Source organism: Drosophila gunungcola (assembly GCF_025200985.1).
Source record: "Drosophila gunungcola strain Sukarami chromosome 2R unlocalized genomic scaffold, Dgunungcola_SK_2 000079F, whole genome shotgun sequence".
Lineage (NCBI taxonomy): Eukaryota > Metazoa > Arthropoda > Insecta > Diptera > Drosophilidae > Drosophila > Drosophila gunungcola.
In genome coordinates this window covers 87,150-107,885 of record NW_026453177.1, presented here as the reverse complement: position 1 = coordinate 107,885, position 20,736 = coordinate 87,150, and the positions used below count along the sequence as shown (strand labels likewise).

Here is a 20,736-nt window from a genome sequence, read left to right as displayed (position 1 = left end):
TTAGACATTGGCCATAATTTACCCCGAATCCATATAAGCTTTAAAAACTGACCCATCATGGTAAGACAATCGTCCAGGGATTGCTGGCTCTCAAATGGATTCCTATATGGCAAACAATTCGGTCTTGCACTTCAGAAATTAATTTAATTGATTGCCATTATTGAACACTTGCAAGTAAACAAAAATGAGCGATTTATTAATTCAAAATATAATATAACCCGATAACCCGGGGTTAACAATTAGTACTATGATTTTATTTTCCGTTTTTATGTTCAAGTAATAGAAGTTTTTTATTTCTACGATTATAAATTAATTCCTGCTTAATTTAATTTTTTAGTCACCTAACCATCTTAACGTACCGTAAATAAATATGATAGTGATACTCAAGAAAACTGATTGCCATTATTTTTTTAAAACATTCAGGTGATTTAATTTTTTGTATGGAAGTTAGCTTGTTTCTAAAAACGGTGGCAATCCTAACAGAGACTTATATTAGAAATGTATGCAAAAATGATAATATATTCTTGTGTTGAATATAATCGATTGATAAGAATTCATTTAAATGTAGATTTAATACAAATTTTAAAATTTAAACCAAAGTTCCTGTAGATAACTTTTGTTCTCATTTATATAGCTTCCTTGTTCTTCAAAACTTGTTAAGTAAATTCAAGTTCAGCATTTAAGTTGGTTTCTTTATATTCCCAAAAGTATGCAATTAAGTTTTAGATTAAGTTTTATTTAGATAGCATTAGGAAAGAGAAACTTAGTTGAAAAGTTCGGACAGGCAGGCATAGCTAGATCAACTCGCCAGGTGATGATAATCTAGAATAACTTATAAGGTTGAAAATGTTTTCTTCAATGCGTTGCTAACTTTTGACTCAATGTATAACACCCTAGACAAGGGTAAACCAAATTGAGTTGTTTCTGTTTGTCATAGGCAATAAAATGTAAACATAAATTAGCAATTAAAGCTCCATAAAAAATGAATCCCGAATAGTTAAGACTTCTACAAAATCTTGTTAGCAATTGCCATGTCAATACTTTCAAGTTAATTAGATGTCAAGTTTCGACACTGATTAAATTTTACTTTAAGTGATCAATTAAATCGACATAATATAAGGGCACACATAAAACTAAAATTAATTATTTAAAATTAATTTAACTACCAATTTTTTCATCGAAGTGGGCCAGACCGGATTTGGTAGCATAGGCATTGCGTTGTCTATAAATACTTGTGCAAGATCAGACAGACCAGCTGAAGCCAAACTTTAATGGCGAGTCATTTGTTTCGTTGCACGTTTGGCGGCCCGCGGCACTGATAAGAGCAGACTGCTCTGTCTGTTCCTGATAAGGCGACCTTTGCCGGAACCCCAGGACAGGGTCGTCGCCTTTTCAATTGCCTTTTTCAATCTGCTGGGCTGGGGTCGCTCTGGAGTGTGATGAAAGAGAGGTGAAATTCATGGAGGCAGTGCAGCAGTGCGTAGAAGTCTACGCCCGAGGCCAATCTGTGTTATGGGCAATGCCTATGCTCGGGTCAGAGATCCGTCGTTATCGCTGCTATTCCCCAAAGTCGGAGTCGGCATACGGGGAGTATAAGCGGAATCAGCTATTGGGCTTTTGCTGATAGCCTTTCTGCTATTTGGTTTTATAAACTTTGTTTTCATTTCGTTTAGGCAAGAGGATCAGATGGAGGGCGGAGGAGGCTCGTGATTAGTGATTGCAAAGCAATTGCCGAAAGCGTTTAGAAATCGACTCAAACGGATCGCGTGTTTTCTCCCGATCGGACGCGAATCACGCCTGTCTCTGGGTTCCGTTAAAGTCTTCCTCGGCCCCAAAATGAAGTGCGTTCAGTGGGTAAAGATAGTGTTCTGCCTCATCCTTGCGGCGCTGAGTGTCTATCTGTTTGTGGTGTCTTGTGGTGTGGAATATCCCATCCTGATCGCCAGGGAGCACGTACGCTTCCGCCAGGAGATGCCCACCATGGACAGCTGGATAAACTCGCCGTTCGGGAAGCTAAAGAACTATGTCTTCAATGTGACCAATGCCGAGGAGTTCCGGAGCGGACGCGACAAGCGGCTTAAGGTGCAGGAGATCGGACCCATTGTCTACAAAATAGTGGGCTTTAACGACATATTGGAAAGAAACGCGACAAACGTTAAGTACAGTAAGCACCGCTACCACTCAGTGGAGTTCCTGCCGGAGGAGAGCGTCGCGCCCGACGTCCTCAACTGGACCATCACGTCCACCAATAACGTGATGTTGGGCGCAGCAACGAAGCTCAAGCACATGGCCCCGCTCTCAGCCTTTGGTTTCGATGCCACCTTTATGATGGAGGATATGTTCATCACCGACACCATCTACTACTTTCTGTGGGAGTTCACCCGACCTCTGCTGCAGGCGCTCTCCAAAATGTCCAACATGAGAGCCAATGTTGCAGTTCTGCACAATGTAAGTCACAAGTCGACAAAGCTACTATCTTTCCTCTTTGACCCTTACGAATCCCTCCGCGCAGGCTCTCAAGGACAAAGAGGAGATCTACACGGTGAACATAGGCCCGGAGCGCGGCATTGAGAACTTCTTCCGCATCGAAACGCTTAACGACGAGGTCATCATCCGGGAGCAGCTACCGCACACCAAACGGTACACCCCTGACCAGTGTCCGTTCAACGTGACCGGCGCCCTGGACAACTCCCTTTACCCGCCCTTCATCCAGCCTGACACACCGCTGGACATAGTAGCGATCGAGTCCTGCCGTGTTCTCCCGCTCACCTACCAGCGCCAGGAGCGATATAACGGGCTGGACGCCTTTCGCTACACGCTGCTCAAGGTCAACCAGACGCCCCCGGCATGCTTGAGCACCAGCTACGGGATCAAGTTGCCCGACGGGATGTTTGACGTATCCCAGTGTGTGATAAGTACGTAATCGTGACTTCGTTCTTAACCATGCACGGCAAAGTACATACAAGTAGTAACCCACTAAAATGATCTTCCCCAAAGACGATGCCCCCTCGGCGTTCTCGATGCCGCACTTCTACGGGAGCGGCTACAACTGGAGCGAGCACTACGAGGGATACACTCCCAATGCCGAGGACCACGAGCCATACATTCTGTTGGAGCCGGTCACGGGCATTCCGGTCATGGAGAGGTACCGCTTCCAGTCTAACATCCCTATTCCCGATCTCAGATGGTTTAGTTCAAAGTTGACGAGGTTCAGCCACATGATGATTCCCAGCTTCTGGTATGAGTTTGTAAGTAGCAGTCGTTGGTGCCTTTAAGGCCGAAGTCATGTGCTAACGCTCAAAACCCTTTCAGGAAATGGGCCAGCTGCCCGGATTCGTTACCGCCCTGATGTGGATCAACGTGAACGTGGTGCAACACATGCAGCCGTACTGCATGGGGCTCTTCCTGCTTGTGGCCATGTGGAGCGTCCTGAAGGCCATCCGAGTGGCCTGCGGCGGCATCGGTTATGTGGGTCTCTTCCGCAAGGTTTGCTGTGGCGATATGGGCACGGTCACTGCGCTGGAGACCAAGTTCCCGGCAGCTAATCTCTCCCTGGCTGTGGCTGTTAAGTAGTGATCTGCTAAAGATCTGCTTTACTCCTCAGAGTGGTCCCGTGTGTATATGTATATGTATACAAGATTTAGATTTAGGCTAGAGGTGTGCTGCCGATGCACTATCAGTATCAGTAGTTCGCCATTACGTAATATACGATTAAGAGGAAAATTGAATGTGCCTCATTTCACCTTATCTGTCAGCCAACCAGACGACTAGGCCCAGGGCCTCCACCCGCGGCCCCACTGCATCCCTTGGCGATATGGCGGTCGGCGGTTTGAGGTCGCGGCTCACTGTTTGATTCGCCCCGCCTCTTAAGCCGTGCGGCGTGACACTGAAAACTTGGTCACGTACCGAGCCGAAGATTTATTTTGCGCTTTATTCAATCTGTGCATTTACCTTTTTATTTTATTGTTAATATTTCTTCAGCCTCACCGCCGCCGTTGTTGTGGATTTTGCGGTTTGTTTACTTTTGTTTTGCCTTGTTTACTTCTCCTTCCTGAACCTGACTTTTGCACATGTCTCATGATCTACCCTGGCTGCGAAGCTGATGCCCTGCCCGACTTCAAGGTAAGCCACCGGGCCACGGAGTTTTTTTCCTTTACAAGCTCTCTCGATTTGCATAAATCGATACCCCCAGCGCTCGGGGCTAAGGATGCCCCAATTTAAATGTTAATCACCGTGGACAAGCCGAAAGTTGTTTGTATAATTGGCACGAGAGTTACGCCACAGGTGGAGAGTCAACAGTCAACGCTTTTGATTTATTGACCTCCCTAGTCCAGACCGAGCAGAGCTGATCGTCAGTAGAATCGCCCGCGTCAGAGTCGTAAAAATGCTCATAATTATACGAGGGTATAAAGTGTATTTTGGCTTTATGGCCAATTACTGTTGGCCCCACCAGACTAGAATTATCAGCTTGAACTGGGCTGCATTAGCGAGCTCTGTCCCAAGTGCGGACGACCGCCGTGGCTTTCTGAAAAACGTCTAGTAGTGTAGCAATGAAAAACGTCCGAATCCGAAATGTCCACTTGGCAGGGTAAATCCCAATTGCTCGGACCAGACCAGTTGGAATCGATCGGGCTGCGGCTGCGCCAAAACAAAACAAAACCCAATCGCACACGATTGAAGAGCTTTCGAAATCTGGTTAAGTCTAGACTGGTGCGTGCGATTCATGACGCCAAAGATAATTAAAAGGGAAATGGAAATGCATAAAAGTGATTACAACACAGTGGCAACAACGTTGGCACTACCAAGTCAGGAAAGAGCTGGAAACCGAACTCGAACTCAAGCTCTCAAGCTCGGAGCAACTAAGACCGACTGCCTGCCAAAATCAACATGTATGTAAATTTCAATTTTCACGTACGTCAATGCTTTTCCTACGAATTTCGTACGTGAATGGGTAAACAAACGATCGGGGTGTGAGAGATAAATCTGTAATAAAACTCCCATTCCATTCCATTCCACCCTTTGTACCGCTTGGCCGGCTCTCGGACCGCTTGCCGAAATTCAGCTGAAAAAACCTTAAGTCAGACATCGAAAATCCGGTTCGGTTTGTCAGCTTTTAGTATACACTGTGCCGCGACTCTGGTCAAAGCCGCCGCCACCTCCCCGCCTGCAAAAGCTCCAGCCGCCAGAGAGCTGCCAATTGCGCTCAGTGTAGGGGCCGTTAAAGCTCCTGGTATAAAAGCCAGGCCAACAGGCTAACTACTCGCAATCCAAGCTGCGCCTTCGTCCGCGCCATAACTACCAGCAGGCCATCAAAAACCTCCGGAAGAGAAGTGAGTAAGCCATTTGGCCATACTTAGTCCGACCGGGATCGCCCCAACGAAAAATCGCGCTACTGAATTCGTATCAGCCTATTGCATAAACCGCATAAACCAGAGCAACTGACCACTGGCCTGCACGGATTTGAATATTGGCCATATAGAAGTCGAAAGCGACTAGGGCGACGTGGTCGTGAAATTGTGAAATCTTCTTTATAAAACATTTAAACCAAACGATACCCAATTAGTATGCATATGCGATATATATGCCAAGGGCCATAAATAATGCATGAAAAAAGTGGGTTGCGTCTCGGATGATTCTCTCGGCCTGCGCCTGAAAGTTAGAAATGCTGAGACTGGGCGACGCCGTTTAATTGGCAAACAGATATAGCACTAGACACCTGTGTTTTGGTTTTGTTCGCTCACCCGAAAATATCCTCTCTCCTTGCAGAATATCCGTCAACATGAAAGCCTCGCTAGCCATTGTGTTTTGCGTGATTGCCGGTCTGGCAGCCGCCGCTCCCGAGAAGCAGTACACCAACAAGTTCGACAACGTCAACGTGGACGATGTCCTGGGCAACAACCGGGTGCTGAACAACTACCTCAAGTGCCTGATGGAGAAGGGTCCGTGCACGCCGGAGGGCCGCGAGCTGAAGCGCCTCCTGCCCGACGCCCTGCAGTCCGACTGCTCCAAGTGCACCGAAACCCAGCGCCGCAACTCGCAGAAGGTGATCAACTTTCTGCGCACCAACAAGCCCGCAGAGTGGAAGCTGCTGCTGGACAAGTACGACGCAAAGGGCATCTACAGGGCCAAGCACGAGGGCCACTAAGCTTTCAGTAGCTCCTCATCCACAGCTACCAGCTACCGGCTAACAGTTACATGCACTCATTTCACATGAACCTAATTTAAATCAGAAATCCACAGTAAAGATTTTAGTTTTTTATACCTAAATGCGGCAAACGAAACTTTTATTCCAACGAGGGTGGTGACTAAAAACGGCTAGGAGGCGGCGAACGAAGGCTGTGTTGTGGCCAGGTGTTATTTGGTTTCATTGATCAGGTCGATGGCCCGAAACTGGTTGGCAACATTGATGGTCCAGTCCGATTGTTGTCCGGCAGTGAATTCCTTCACGAAGCGGTAGTTGCAGATGAACACCTTGTCCTGGTACTCGGGCAGCGTCCTGCAATTAAATGAGGAGGGAGGAGGGGATTAACTTTGGGCAGGACCAAAAAGCAACCAAAACTTACCCCATGTTCCATGGAATCTCCTCGCCGCGCTCTCGCATCTCGGACAGGCCGCGCATCACGTGGAACACCATGGTGATCTCGACGAAGCGCTTCTGCAGCTTGTCGTTGGCCTCGTCGAACATTATGCCCACCTGGTATGGGAAGCTGAGGTAGATGTCGCTCTCCTTGATCTCCAGCTGCCTGCGCTGCGTCATCGACAGCTTCTGAATCACGGGCCGCAGCTCCGAGATCGCTTCGGGGGAGACTAGCTTGTCTAGCGAGTCCAGGTCGCCGCCCATCAGTCTTGAGGACACCACCTTGCGGAAATTACGTTGAGTTACGAGTTAGAGGAGCATACTATATATCCGGAATGCCCAATGACCCACCTGCAGGGCTTGCTTGGCGCCGTATATAAAGTCCTTTAGCTGGAACTCGCTGTCGAAGTAGGGGCGGATGATGAACTGGATGGTGATCCAGTTCTTGAGGGTGTTCAGTGCCGAGGGCCACACGATCTCAGGGAAGTCCATAAGGCGGGGCAGTCGGTTGGGGCTCTCCCTGGCCTCCTGCTCCTTCTTATCCTGCTCCTGCGGCAGCGAGGCGTAAGACCGCCTGGCCGGCTGTTTGTTTCTGAATCCTGAGGTGGCGCCCGTATCCTGTGTCCTAGAGGCGGCCATGATGGCCCCGGGCTGCAGACGCGTCAGGGAGGATCGAGCCATGCCCAGGCAGCGTCTAAGCGTATGCTGCATCGCAAATATTGTTCTTTTAGCGGGTGCAGTAAAAAAAATATTTTGTTATTGCACAGCAGTTCAGTGTGACCGCAGCAGGACCAGGGAAAAATATCAAGCCTCTGTAATCGTTTTGAAAACGTAATTCTTGAATGATAGTAATTAATTGTGATTTAAGAAGTGCAAAATGCCTTAAAGCGCGTAATGCCTTTTTCAATATTGTTTATAAAACTTTCAAATTATTCTTGCCACTTTTGGCCAACTACATTGTACCCAGGCGTTGCCAGACTTTCACAGCTTGTTATCGATACATCGATAGCCAGCCACCTCTAGAAATTCGTGCTGACTTCCGGCTGTCAAATTTTTCTTTCTTTCCCAGCCACGACTAGCAAGGGTCGACAGCATGAGGTATAATTGAGTTTGTAAATACGAGCGCCATGGCGCATTTGCGGTGCCAAAATATGTGCAAAGTGTGCTGGGGCGGGGGCGTGCCACTGCGGCGGCCAGGGTGGCCGAGTGCAGCTCAGTTTTCGGCGGCAATTGTGAAATAACTAAACGTGCGCCTCTTACCCACACACACACACACGCGCACAGCGCAACACGCTGGTTTCGAATAGACCGACTAACAAGTACCCCTTAATTGCAGTTCTCTTAAGCTCCAGAAGAGGCTCGCAGCCTCCGTGCTGCGATGCGGCAAGAAAAAGGTCTGGTTGGACCCCAATGAGATCAACGAGATCGCCAACACAAACTCGCGTAAGTAAAGCCGACTACCAGATAACGAAGACAAGAGCCAATCTTCTATCACTCCCAATTGCAGGTCAGAACATCCGCAAGCTGATCAAGGATGGTCTGATTATCAAGAAGCCCGTCGTGGTTCACTCCCGCTACCGTGTGCGCAAGAACACTGAGGCACGCCGCAAAGGTCGCCACTGCGGATTCGGAAAGCGCAAGGGTACGGCGAACGCCCGCATGCCCACCAAGCTGGTGTGGATGCAGCGCCAGCGCGTCCTGCGCCGCCTGCTCAAGAAGTACCGCGACAGCAAGAAGATCGACCGGCATCTGTACCACGACCTGTACATGAAGTGCAAGGGTAACGTGTTCAAGAACAAGCGCGTCCTCATGGAGTACATCCACAAGAAGAAGGCCGAGAAGCAGCGCAGCAAGATGTTGGCCGACCAGGCCGAGGCCCGCCGGCAGAAGGTGCGTGAGGCTCGCAAGCGCCGCGAGGAGCGCATCGCCACCAAGAAGCAGGAGCTCATCGCCCTGCACGCCAAGGAGGACGAGATCGCCGCCAAGGCCGCCACCGCGGGTCACTAAGCAGTCCAGCCTCGCTAGTCGAGGTGCACCATATTGATAGTACTGTTTGTCATCTGAATAAAACAACTTTGGTTTGGCCGAAATGATTTTGTACAAACGTGAAACGCCCCCGCTTCTTAATGGCAGAAAACTATGACAAGACTTCGCTAGGGAATTAAAACAGTTCTTTAGCATCCTAGGAAACCTTTTCATTGCCTCACTTTTTGTTAGCAGGTCTGAAATGTGTTAAGATGTTTTACGCAAGTAATATTTGTAACGTTCAAATCTAAGCCGCCATAGATTCTAACCAAGTTAGATGTTATTTCGTTTTCCTGAAATGGCGCCCCGACCTTAAATTCTGGGGACTCATATCACTTTCCATTGGAATTGAATATTTTTGTGGTATATAGAAGCACTAACCATACATGTTGTATGGTTAGTGATAGAAGTTATATCATAATTATAATGTTCAGGTAGTCGTTACAGTGGCTATTGGCACTAGACTTTGGCTGCTCCTAAGTCGTAAATGCACTCGCAACCTTCCTGTACACGGGTAACGTATCCTTGCCCCTCGAGCTCCGCGTTCTTGCCGCTCCTTGATGCAATTAAAAAAAGCTTGGACGATCATGGACAAATCTTCATTGCTTTTAAGCAAATCAAAATGGTTTTATAGAATTTTGTAGATTTGTAAGAGCTGCATGGGTTTGGAAATTATTCATTTTTAGCTGTATTTACCATTACTAGAATTCAAAATTGAGATAGATTTTTGGTACTGCCATTTAATGAAGTAAATCAAGTACACAAAATGAGATTTCTTAACAAATGAACAGTAAACATATTTGAAATATTCAAGAATTGGAGGTACTCTAGTTGTGAGTGACAAACTTTTTAATAATTTAATGTCGAGAAAATTTCAGTTATTTTATTAAAACAGCAGTTGAGTAATGTAAATAACATATAAGTGATGAATGGTATACATAAAATCGGTTTTCTTAAAACATTTAAAATGTCTACTTAAGTTATATAGTTTATACGAAAGTTTTAGTCATTTTTACTTTTTTTTAATCCTTAAAAGATTTACGATGTTTTAGTTTCGAGGAAAACTTTGGCTTACCATTAACCGCAAGTAATTAAAGGCATTTATTTAACTGACGCCCAAAACATCTTTCACATCTGAACTGATGTTATGCATATTTCTTACAATCACTTACTACCCGACAAAATTTAGCTTTTAGCTCGTCGAAGACCGTCAATTTGTTTATCATGTCGTCAATATCTGTACGTAATGGAGCAAGTATGGCCTTGTCCTCGAAATTCTGCTTTGCACATCTCAAACGGCGATGTATCTCAGCCACATCGAGCATTTGTCCATTGGCAAGCTCCAGATCGGTAGACAAAATGGCCGAGCCGATAGCGGCCAACTCCTGACTTAATTTGCTTTTGTATCCAACACAGGTCTTGGGTTCATCTCCTTCGTCGTCCAAAAGCACGGTGTGGGATCCACGTCTTGGCTGACTTTCCTATAAAAAATTAATACGATATGGAATCATATTTTTACTACTGATGTAGGAGCAACTAAAAACTAATTTGGTATGTAATAAATATTGACATTTTATATTAAAATAGCTACATATGTATGTATGCATGACATGTTTGCACATTATTTACATGAGTGATTTACATATAGGGGCAAACATGTCGTTGCATGTTTGAGGTCCGCTAAGTGAATTTATGGATGTGTAAGGAATATATGTACCTGGGGTTTCTCAATATCGCCAATCAGACAGTAGTCACGGTCCTTTTGCAGAACAAAGCGAGATGCTAGTTCGCGATCGGGAGTATACTGATAGCCTTGGGCAACGCGTCGGAAGAGTGGGTGAATTTCTAAGAGCTTGAAGCGGTTCTTGATGCTCTCCGATAGCTCATAAGTCTCCAAATTTGGTAGAACTTCAGTCAGGAATATGTGACACACTTCGTCGGCAGAGAGATCCTGGAAATACTCGGTATTCGTGGTCCATTCCTTCCAAGCGGAAGCGTCGTGTATGTAAAACAAGCGGCAAGTTGTTGCTGCGTAGTTGATCAACGCCTCGTGAATCGGCGGCGCACTGTCGTCTATTTCCATTGGCAAGTTTTCCATTTTCCTGACACATTTAAGCAGTAATGTTCAGGACAACGAAAGCGTTATATTCAATTGACGCTTTCAGAGTTGCGTTTGTTCGTTAGGCGATTAGTGTTGGAAATCGACTTTCTATACTCCAAGAACAGCTGATAAGTCATAGGTTGTTTCGATATCGATAGTCCTATCGAAGTTGAGTATCCCTGGTCGTCCCACACCCTATATAAGCAACTCGCAACGCTCTCCTCTCTGTAATTTTTGGAAAATCTCTTCGTTGGCTGCGTCGTGGTCGTCGCAATCAAATAAAATTAAATCAAATCGAATCGAATTGGCGATGCGCGTGCTGACTGTTTAGAATTCCTACATATTTTAATAGGATCGTACAAGATCGACGGCCAAAGTCGTGGTCTTATCGAGCTCGGTGCGTGCATGCAAATTTTTGGCATAAAACAGCAGCGACTTCTTGGAGGCAGCGCACTAGTCAGAGCAGTTCCGCCGGGGCAGCAGCTACTCCAATACTCCAAACCAAACTAACTAAGCTCAATCAACCAAGCAAATCACCTGTGGAAATTTCGTAATCCCAGCCAGGAACATTCCGAACGCGAGTGAAAGTGCGCGAGTGTTGGTGCGGCCGAAATCAAAGATAATTTCTCACTTCAATTGTACTTGTGCCAGCGGGTCAGTAGCAGTTGTACATCATCATTGGAAAAACAGAATCAGAAACAGAGCCATCATGAGTGGATACACAGACCTCACCAAGCTGGAGACGAGTCGGTAAGTCCGAGTCCGAGTCCGCTAGTTAAAGCGTTTAAGTTTAATTTGCCCAAAGTGATGTTAAATTGATCCCCCCGTTCCCGATGCCTCACCGATCCGCCCCTGAATCTGAATGGCGCGCTCTCTTTCGTCGACTCACTCCCAAATTGAATCCAAACCAAAACCAAATCCAACCGCACCCCGCGTCCGTTTTCTCTTTCGTTTGCACCGACAAAGCGAAAAAACGAGATACAAGAAATTTATCGTACGATTTTTAGGTGGACGGCGGGACGGACGGCCCGGCCAATTCAAACACGAAAGAAAAAACCAAGCCAGCGCCGTCCGCTAATATGACACAATCGGCTATATATTGTACACCCATACAGAAAGAGAAATATGTTGGCGTTTTTTCACTGTTTGTTTGCTAAATGTTTCGAGTGAGCCAACGGAGGCAAATCAGAGGCCCAGCTTTTGGATGAGCGATAAGGCATTATCTGTATACCTGTATAGCACCTTCCCCTTAGTTCCGTCTACGAACTGACACTAGTTCGCTAGTTATTGGTAAAAAATCATTACTCATCGGGGCTAGATAGCCAGGTAGCCACTATTCGGCCTCCTTGGGCCGCTTAAATCGAAGAAAATTCTCTGATTTACCTCGCAGTGTGTCGCTCGTTTTTTAGGCAGGTGTCGCCTTGAACGGCAACTTACGACCGCCAACGGGCGCTGAGTAAACAAACCCAAACCCGGCCACCGAGTACTTGTACCGAGTTGGAAGAATATCTAATTTGCTGGCGTATCAAATATCGATTATGCTGGAGGTCGGAGCCAAAGCGCAAACCAAATGTTGGTCAATTCGGTTCAAAGACTGCGACTGTTGACTTCGTGTGTATGTATATGCCATTGCCCAACATTGCAAATACGAGAAATACCACAAAAACATGGCATCGCCAGCGATTCATTCATCATGCTCAGCTGATGGAGGCGACTCTTATTTTTGGTCCAACCATCGTACAGTTTCTGGGCAACATCACGCCACATCTCGGCAGCAAAGAGAAAACTCACGGACCGAAGAGAGCCCGTAAGAGAGGCGCTTCGCTTGCCACATGAAGCTGGCCCAGCACCACCCACCCACCAGCTGCAGTTCAATGAAAAAGTCGCCTGATTTCGGCGTTGTATGCGATGTACCGCACCTTCCCTTGCCCTTTTCTCCTTCTTCCATCTTTTCGCGCATGTCGCGTGACGCTGGCCGGGCTTAGCCCAATTCTCACACCGGGAACGGGAAACGGGGACCGGGGAGTTTGGGAGCGGGGAGCTGTCAGCTGGTGTGCTCACGATTCGAGACCTCCAATTGGCTGGCGGCGTGTGGCGTGTTACCCGAACCGGCGTTTGTGGGTTCGTGGGAGCGGCGGTTGAGGCGGAGATCAATGGAAAAGAATTGCTGTGCCCGCTAGGAAAGGTCAACAGCGCTTCCAAGGCATCTGGCGCGTGGCCAGCACTCAAGCGCACCTGATTAGAACCATCCATACAAATAAGCCAGGGTCGTGGTGTCGTGGTCAGGGGAGACAAATAACAATAATTGAAATTAAATTGAGGTGATTGTTTAGAGTTTCATGAGACAACAATCAAGCAATCTATTATGGTCGAGTGTCCATGCGAAAAGCGTTGATAGGATGGTAATTGTTTGCGCATTCCTACGCTGATTTCCATGATCGGAATGCCACGCAATTAGCTTAATTAGTCACTGAGTGGCTGGCTGGGAATCCTCCGCCGTCGTGACAGAGGAAAAAAACCTTGACACCCGTATAATGTTCTGCTTCTTGATCTACATCTGGTTCTGGCCCCTAGTGGGCCGATGTCGGTCAACGGAGCTCGGAGCACGCAGCACTCGCGTGGCCACCCCCACCCCCGGTAGCCCCGCATTACACTTCAGCCATCGATATCTAGATTGTCTAAGTTTGTTCGCCAGGGCAGCGGGAGCGGGCGGCCACAGCGGCGGAATTGTAGGGTAGAGGTCTTTGAATGGCGCAGTCACTAAAACTAAATTTATCAGTGCGCTCGACGCTCATTTTGTCAACTAGCTGCGATCACGCGGCCTCGCACTGGCTGGCTACATTCCGGGCTGGGCAACCTAGTCGCATTAAACGGCAGGCACGGGAGATACGCAACTCCAGCTCCGTCTGGGAACCGTCTGGCAGCGATAAGCCGTGCCGACTCTAGACTTTGACCGCTTTAGCTCCAGACACCAAAAACAAACTTCAAAACCCGGGGGGTTAATGGTTAGCGCGCTTTATGGGGCTTGACCTGACAATGTTACTCGATCTTCGTGAAATTAAAGTTAATGAGACCGGCCAGGATTGTATAACCATTACTTGGAATGTGGTGAGCCTAGTCGGGGCTTTGCCCTCCGCGCGCCCACCTCCATCTACTCCTCTTCCACCAGAACGTGGCCGGGTTAAATTGGCTTTAAAAACCAAAATAGAAATCTTGCTGTCCGTCCGGTCGTCTGGGCTTTGTTTTAAGAGCCGCACGAGCACTGTCAGGTACAAAAGCACCAACAGGTTTTCTATTTTATACAAATTGAATTTGAGACGTCAGCGAATCGTTGATTTGCATACAAACCAATTCATATCTATCATACGCCACGTTGGCCAGCGGCGAGGCCCACCCAGCGAAAGAAGACTTCGAGTGGCGGAAGTCTGATCGCGGCAGACTTAACGACGCTGTAGAACGGCCAGTCGCTGGTCCCTAATCACGCTGTCTATTGTCCAAACTGGTTCCTCTGCACACGCTCCACTGGTTTTCTGTTTGCGGTTTGCTGGCCCAATCTCATCTTCCGACTGTTCTGCTTTTTCAGGAACTGCCTGCGCCGCATCGCCCGTCACGATGAGCAGCAGTTTTCCAAAGACAGCATTGTCAATGTGATGGAGAAATTTGTTAAGACTGTCAACATTATGGACGACACCATACTGGTGCCTTGCAGGCTCATGGATCGACAGGTTGGTACCACAAGCCCCTTAAAGCTCAGTCCCACCCTGCGGCAAGCCCTTCGAACGCAACCGTACTTACCGCTCCTCCCGTTTGCTTGGTTCTCTTGCAGATCGGCGACAGCACTGACATCATCGCAGCCACCGGCAAGGACTCAACCGCCAACCAACTGACACAGAGCTCCAGTGCCCAGGGCAAGCGGGGGGCGGCGCACTCGAAGAACGTGCAAGACTTTCTCAGCGCCTCCGAGCTGTTCAATCTGTACAACATGCTGAACTCTCTCAAAAAGGATCTTCTGTGGACCGCCAACCAGGAAGACGACGAGCAGCACCCCCAGCAGCAGCAGCCCAACGCTTCATCCAACCCCACTTCGAATTGCAATCCCAGCGAGAGCAAGACTGAGTCCAGCGGCAGCCAACAAAACACAACCGCTTCAAGCAGTGTCAAGGGCCATGTGCGCCGCACCTCCACCGCCTCGATGATGTCCACCAACTCGGTGAGCAACATGAGCGACTCGGACTCGGACATCTCGCAGGAGAACGATTCGGGTCTGGAGTCGGACGGCAACAAGAGCGACAACGCCCAGAGCAGCGACGGCAGCGACATCGTGGACGTGGCCAAGTCGAAGCAGGGCTCCGGGGACAAGGCCACGGAGCTGGCGCAGCGCTGCCGGAGGCATCTGAACGGTCTGTACCAGTGCCTGGAACAAATGACAGAGGCGGCCAACTACCTGACCGCCAGATACCAAAGTGATATTGGGCCCGTTTAGGACGCCCAACCAAACGCCTTCTCGACCCTCTTCTCCTACGCCTCCTAATCCTACACCTACACCTAGAATTTCACTTCCTTTCGAGCTGGGCGGGGTTAACTTCATACCATATTAGCGGGCGGGTCTTACTCTCATTAGTATCAAGAGAACCAAGTGTGAGGTCTTTTTCTAACTTTAACTATAACTGTATCTGTATATCTATATCTGTGTATATGATAATGTATATGTATATGTAACTTGAGGGGGTGCTAAGTAAGACATATGAGGATCGTATGTGTGCATGAGGATTGTATAAATGTATAACTGAGGATGATAAATAACAACTGGTAGTTATAGTAGTTAAAGCAGCGCTTTTCAAAAAAAGAGTTATGTTGTAAAAATTGTAACCTCTACGTTGTATCCCTCTAATGGGTTTTAAGGGAAAACGAAATTAGAAAACAAAACACAGAAGCCAATCAAATCTATTCCGATCATTCCTTCTGTGTCCGTTGGGGCCCCACTGCGGCCAAGTCAAAATGTTATCCATTGCGCAGCTGTGGCCCTTACTCACATATCCCTGGTTCTTTGCAATTTAATTTTCTTATATGTATTGGATAGATAGCTATGGGAACTGCAGATACAACACTAAAGCAAACAATGTTCAACAAGTACAAGAAATTTAATTTCTAACTAAATAACGATTACGAACACAAGTGAAGTGGGAGCGGTAGCGAGCGAAAACGGCTTGCTTCACTTTAGCCTGTATGCAAATTTATATATTCCACAATTGTTATTGTAATTGTTTAAGCCAACTATTTGTGCCGTTATGTTTCGTTTGGTTTCCACTTTGCTGCCGACCAGCGATATCCAGGGGCTTTGAAGGAAGTGGCATGGGGACCTTCCCAGTTCCACCGAAACTCAATCCCTGCATGTCGTTGGTTCGGCATCGAAGTCTGCAGAGCAAACTGTAAATTATTAACGTTAAAAGCGCTTGTGCGAAAGCTAAAAGAGAATTATTTATACACAATAAATAAATTTTACTTAGAAAACATATTCCACCTGCTCGTTTCTTCTTTCCCCTTCTGGTTACCCCCCTCTCTGTCCCGTTTTTCGGGGCTTGGCAACAATAAACGATAAAGAAAGTGCCAACGAAGCTAAATTTTGAGTTGTGGCTCGTGTGATGGGTACAAAGGCCGGTTGGATCGGTGGAGTCGAACGGTTGAAAGGTGGCAATGGCCATTGTAAATGCGCTATATAGATTACAGTGAATTCACGGTAAGCGAACTCGGTTTTTGAGCAAAGTGCAGGTATGCAGGTGGTATAATGGACTGCCCCTTTTTATAACTATATGTATCCTATCTTGTTTTCAATATAAAAATGTACTCAAAAGTACGTATAAGAAATGTCTTCAACCTAATCTTGGCTCCCGATATTTAGATAAATAATGTACTTCCCGCCCCTCCATAACGAAAACTCTCCTTTATCTTATCCTACATGCAAATAAATATCTAACTAGGTCCTCTATCTTATCTAAATGGATATTTATAGTTATATCTGATCAATGAGACGATTGTTTTTGTAGTATTCTTAAAACACGTACATACTTGGCAATACATAAATGTTATTTAATCTAATCCTTCTTGAAAACGAAGATTTGTCTACCTCCGTAGACTCACTTTTTTAAATATACGTAAGCAAATTTTATTTAACCAAATTATCGTGCTACAAATCAGGAATATTAAATCCAAATAGGAAGCTTTCCTATCTAATCTTACTTCCCGTTGTATTAATGCAAGCAAACGCGTGCCGTATCATAACAGTCACTGGTTTTACTCCTCTGGTGATGATGATTGGGCGTAACTCGGGGAAAAGGAAAAACTTGCCCTCGGAAGAAATTTAGGTGAAGCCTATGAGGCAACCACCTTATCGACGCTTAGATAAAGTACTTAAGGCAAGGCGTTCCTCCAATTACAAAATAATTCCCCGCCCAGCCGATTCATAGCCAATGACCGCGAAAAACTTTCGATCATGCAACTGACTCATGGCCATATCTACTCTCTGCTCAAGTTCAGGGCGGGGGAGGACCAGGAAATTGGGCTCTCGGGTTCTTGGACACGTGCCCGGAATCAGAGCTATCAACACTATTTGCAAACAAAAGCGACATAATAGTATATGCTCTTCATCGGTCTCAAATCCGATCATGCTTCGGTGAACTGCGATGTGTAATCTGCTTTTAGAATGTCAGGCCATTGTGGTAAGTATGTATCTGGGCCAAGTAAATTGTGCTTTTCGCCGCGGCCACTCGACGGCTAGTTAATGTTTATTTCTGTTTCTATTTTGGCTGTGCTCTTGGACGTGGCCTTATCATCGTTGTGACAAGAATTGCGAGCAGTCTTTTAGAAGCCATGAACTTGATTCGTGCTTATCGGCAGACTCCACTTGAGCTTCAGGGTCTTCCTCCTCCTGGCCCACTGCATGTGGACAGGGTTGGGATTCTGGGGGATTTCTGAAAGCTCTGCTTCTTCTCGTCTCGGACAACCAATTAGCGCCTTGCTAAGGCTTCCGCATCGCAGGAGGGGCCGAGAGGGGGCAAACTGCGCCAGTCTCACTTTAAGACTCATTTTATGTTTCGAACATTTGTTTTGGCCTGGTGGATTGGCTGAGAGTTTGGCTGCTGCGGGGCAAAACTTGTTTACGGTTCTAGCTCGCTTTCGGCTTCCGCTTGTTGTTGGCTTGTTGGCTATCCGCTCGCCTTAACCCCGGACAGGGGCGGAGATAGACGGAAGTATCATAACTCATCGCAGATCGATACTCCGGCTATTCTGCTTTGTTTCGGCTTCGTTTATTGAACCCGCCCGCTCCGGCAGCATCTGAACCTTGAGCCGGGCAGAAGAACCGTCTCCAGATTCGGTTGTCCGGAATTAGCATAAGCCAGCGGCGACAAAAGAAAGTCGGAGTTGGCGTGAGTCAGCAGTTTGGGACGTTTGTAACTGGTCAAGCACTTCGGTACTGCCCAAGGTCCGAGTACTCAAGGCTGAAGCTGCTGTTCTTTAGCATTGAGCCGAACTAATCGCAGCAGCCATTGAAACAAGCTCGGAATCAAATTTTATCACGTGCCGCTGTCGCGATCCGAAAATAACTCGGCATGCAAATCGAAACGAGAAATTAATTAATAACTGCACTCCGACCAGATCCAACAGAGATTGGCATGAGAGGGCCAAAAGCATCGAGAAACACTTCCGTTTGACCCCAGATCGACGTACGCAGGCGGAAGCTGAAAGATCTTGACTGGAACCAAATCAAACTTTGACTAATTTCCGTTAGGGCCGCCGCCGCCGCCTCCCCCAGTAGCCGACTTCCTGATTCCATTCGCGGATGCTGGTCTCGTTATGGCCGCCGATCGATGGCCTGCCGATATGGGGCTACGATTCTGTTCTGGAGACAAATCGGTTGCCGAGAATTCCGCATTATGCTGTCAGCAGGTGCGTCACATTGCTGTCTGAATAATTAGAGTCCGCTGTCCACACGCCCATCCACAGCCCATCTTCGAGCCGCCATAGATGAGTAGCGAGGCGCAAACAACGCTCACGATCTGGTGGGGATTGGCGGGGGCCCGGACTGTGTTGGCGGCCAGCTCAGCGACGTCGGTTCATGGCTAGCCACTGGTGCAAAGTCCAAAAACTCGAAATTCCACACTCACACACGGCCAGAGCCGAGCTTGAGCTCACACGCCAGACATTACAGAGAGCGCTAAATCACGTTAAAGATATTCATTCACGAACTTTCTGCGCAGGTAGCTTCCCAATCCCCAGTCCCCCACCCATGGGGGTGCACCGAGAGCCTCTCAAAGTCCAGCGATCAACTTCATCTCGGGTTGAATGGGAGCAAGCGCTAATTGAGCACCCTCGAAATTAATTAGCTTGACCCACTCCACACAAGAAAGGGGAACTCACATTCGCAGAATGTGTGGGCCAAGTTCGAATCGCTGCCGTGACGTCAGGGGCTTTTCAAAACGGAGGTACTTTAAGGCAAGAAATGTACAAGCCCGGAAAAGGTTGCTGAAGGGGAGGGGAAGGAGGAGCAAGGGCTTACATTGACAAGGTTTATGGCTTTAAAAACAATTTTGTAACTGATACCTCAACTTTTAAGTGTCAAAAAATGATTTCGTAGAATTTATTTATTAAGCTAGACTTATTGAGCTACGCGGTAACAAAGACAAAGGTTTAGCCAGAAACGGAAAATACAGGCATCTGTTTTAATCAGGGCTTGATGGAAACCCACTAATCCCCCGATTAGATGCTGGAAACTAGAACCGGACAATCAGCTACGCAGCAGAATGAGCCAATTTTTGCACACAGCCGCATGACAGGGCTATTTTCCTTTGTCAACTCGGCTTGGCGACTGTTCAGTCCCCGTCTCCCCTCTGGTCGAGGCGTCAATTGATTTGGTATTGCGCACATTTGTCCCACCTTGCGAAACTCTGAAGAAGTGGCTGACGCAACATTGAGAACCAGCCAAAAGCAACGACTTGCATTTGGTTCAAAGTTGTGTTCATTTACCAAAAAGCCCATTCCACAGATCACTCATACGCCCTATATGCACCAGTGTGGGTAACTACATACTTACAAGAAGAGGAGGCAAAGGCAAAAGCTCGGAGCTGGCTTGCACACACACAGGCGGCGAGTCATTGGACTAGTTTCATAACTGCCAAAACAACAACGTACCCCTCCCGCCGCCTCCCACCGCTTCACCTGTTTGGAGCTGAGCGCTAGCAGCTCGGCTTGGCCCGACTCGGATTCGGACTCGGACTCGGACAGACGGGCCCGGTCCGGGCTCAGGTGAATCTGAATGCCACACACCTGGGTATGACCTTCATGGCTAAAAACAGCGGTTACGGCGACGCAACTGCGCGGCCACAGCGACGCCGGCAGAGGCCGGCGGGCCAGGCCAACACTAAAGTAACATTTTACGGCCAAAAACCCAGAGCGTCGACAACAACAAGAATCTCAATAATAATAACAATAATCGACAAAGACGTTAAAAAGCAGCAACAACACACAACCACAACAGTCAACAGTCAACATGATGGCTAACAAAAACGACAACTTAGCCCCCTGCCCCTCAAATCTTTGAGCTTTCGGCGCGCTAATCGCTCGAGATCGAAAGCTGCACTGTAGCCTCAGATCGGCACTCAATTGCTCACTCCACGGGAGGAGCACGGAGTCGAATATGTCTATACCCTAACTTGAAATCCCTTAAATCCTTCAAAAAATGTTGTAGGTGAAAATCCTATCCTAGTCTTAAAATGCTTTAGAAATATGTTTTCTAATTAAGTAGCACCCTGAGTTCTTAAAAATTAATTTGTGAAATTGGAATTGTGGGTATTGGGTATTAGTTAAAATCTCATCGTAGACCCAAAATTCATGAAAAATTTAGAAAATATATTCTCAGAAATTAACTACACCCTGTCGTTTTGTAAACAGAAGTGTACGCTTGAATACCTATTCATCTTTAAAATCTTTAAATAACTTGCAAAATATTACTTTTTTGCCTGCTGACTTCCGTTCACTG

The 20,736-nt window shown here is 47.2% G+C and overlaps 6 protein-coding genes across 6 annotated transcripts; 4 read left to right on the top strand and 2 right to left on the bottom strand.

The window, feature by feature from the left end:
* The first annotated feature begins 1,727 nt into the window (after window positions 1–1,727).
* LOC128256965 (scavenger receptor class B member 1) lies at window positions 1,728–3,728 on the top strand. Its single transcript, XM_052987717.1, has 4 exons — window positions 1,728–2,448; window positions 2,513–2,915; window positions 2,998–3,248; window positions 3,313–3,728. Exons 1-4 carry the CDS (start codon window positions 1,837–1,839, stop codon window positions 3,571–3,573), a joined length of 1,527 nt encoding a protein of 508 aa, XP_052843677.1. The 5' UTR covers window positions 1,728–1,836; the 3' UTR covers window positions 3,574–3,728.
* A 1,446-nt stretch (window positions 3,729–5,174) lies between these two features.
* On the top strand, window positions 5,175–6,267 carry LOC128256981 (ejaculatory bulb-specific protein 3). Its single transcript, XM_052987751.1, has 2 exons — window positions 5,175–5,330; window positions 5,767–6,267. The coding sequence occupies exon 2, from the start codon at window positions 5,780–5,782 to the stop codon at window positions 6,143–6,145; it is 366 nt and encodes a 121-aa protein (XP_052843711.1). The 5' UTR covers window positions 5,175–5,330; window positions 5,767–5,779; the 3' UTR covers window positions 6,146–6,267.
* LOC128256975 (m-AAA protease-interacting protein 1, mitochondrial) lies at window positions 6,247–7,491 on the bottom strand. Its single transcript, XM_052987742.1, has 3 exons — window positions 6,929–7,491; window positions 6,564–6,859; window positions 6,247–6,496 (listed from the first exon to the last, which is right to left on the bottom strand). Exons 1-3 carry the CDS (start codon window positions 7,286–7,288, stop codon window positions 6,355–6,357), a joined length of 798 nt encoding a protein of 265 aa, XP_052843702.1. The 5' UTR covers window positions 7,289–7,491; the 3' UTR covers window positions 6,247–6,354.
* Window positions 7,492–7,575: 84 nt separating this feature from the next.
* Window positions 7,576–8,688, top strand: LOC128256980 (60S ribosomal protein L19). Its single transcript, XM_052987750.1, has 3 exons — window positions 7,576–7,675; window positions 7,914–8,020; window positions 8,085–8,688. The coding sequence occupies exons 1-3, from the start codon at window positions 7,671–7,673 to the stop codon at window positions 8,582–8,584; spliced, it is 612 nt and encodes a 203-aa protein (XP_052843710.1). The 5' UTR covers window positions 7,576–7,670; the 3' UTR covers window positions 8,585–8,688.
* A 991-nt stretch (window positions 8,689–9,679) lies between these two features.
* On the bottom strand, window positions 9,680–10,847 carry LOC128256977 (uncharacterized). Its single transcript, XM_052987746.1, has 2 exons — window positions 10,320–10,847; window positions 9,680–10,083 (listed from the first exon to the last, which is right to left on the bottom strand). Exons 1-2 carry the CDS (start codon window positions 10,698–10,700, stop codon window positions 9,748–9,750), a joined length of 717 nt encoding a protein of 238 aa, XP_052843706.1. The 5' UTR covers window positions 10,701–10,847; the 3' UTR covers window positions 9,680–9,747.
* A 99-nt stretch (window positions 10,848–10,946) lies between these two features.
* LOC128256974 (dentin sialophosphoprotein) lies at window positions 10,947–16,218 on the top strand. The gene is made up of 3 exons (XM_052987741.1): window positions 10,947–11,453; window positions 14,287–14,428; window positions 14,530–16,218. Exons 1-3 carry the CDS (start codon window positions 11,413–11,415, stop codon window positions 15,184–15,186), a joined length of 840 nt encoding a protein of 279 aa, XP_052843701.1. The 5' UTR covers window positions 10,947–11,412; the 3' UTR covers window positions 15,187–16,218.
* Window positions 16,219–20,736: the final 4,518 nt, after the last annotated feature.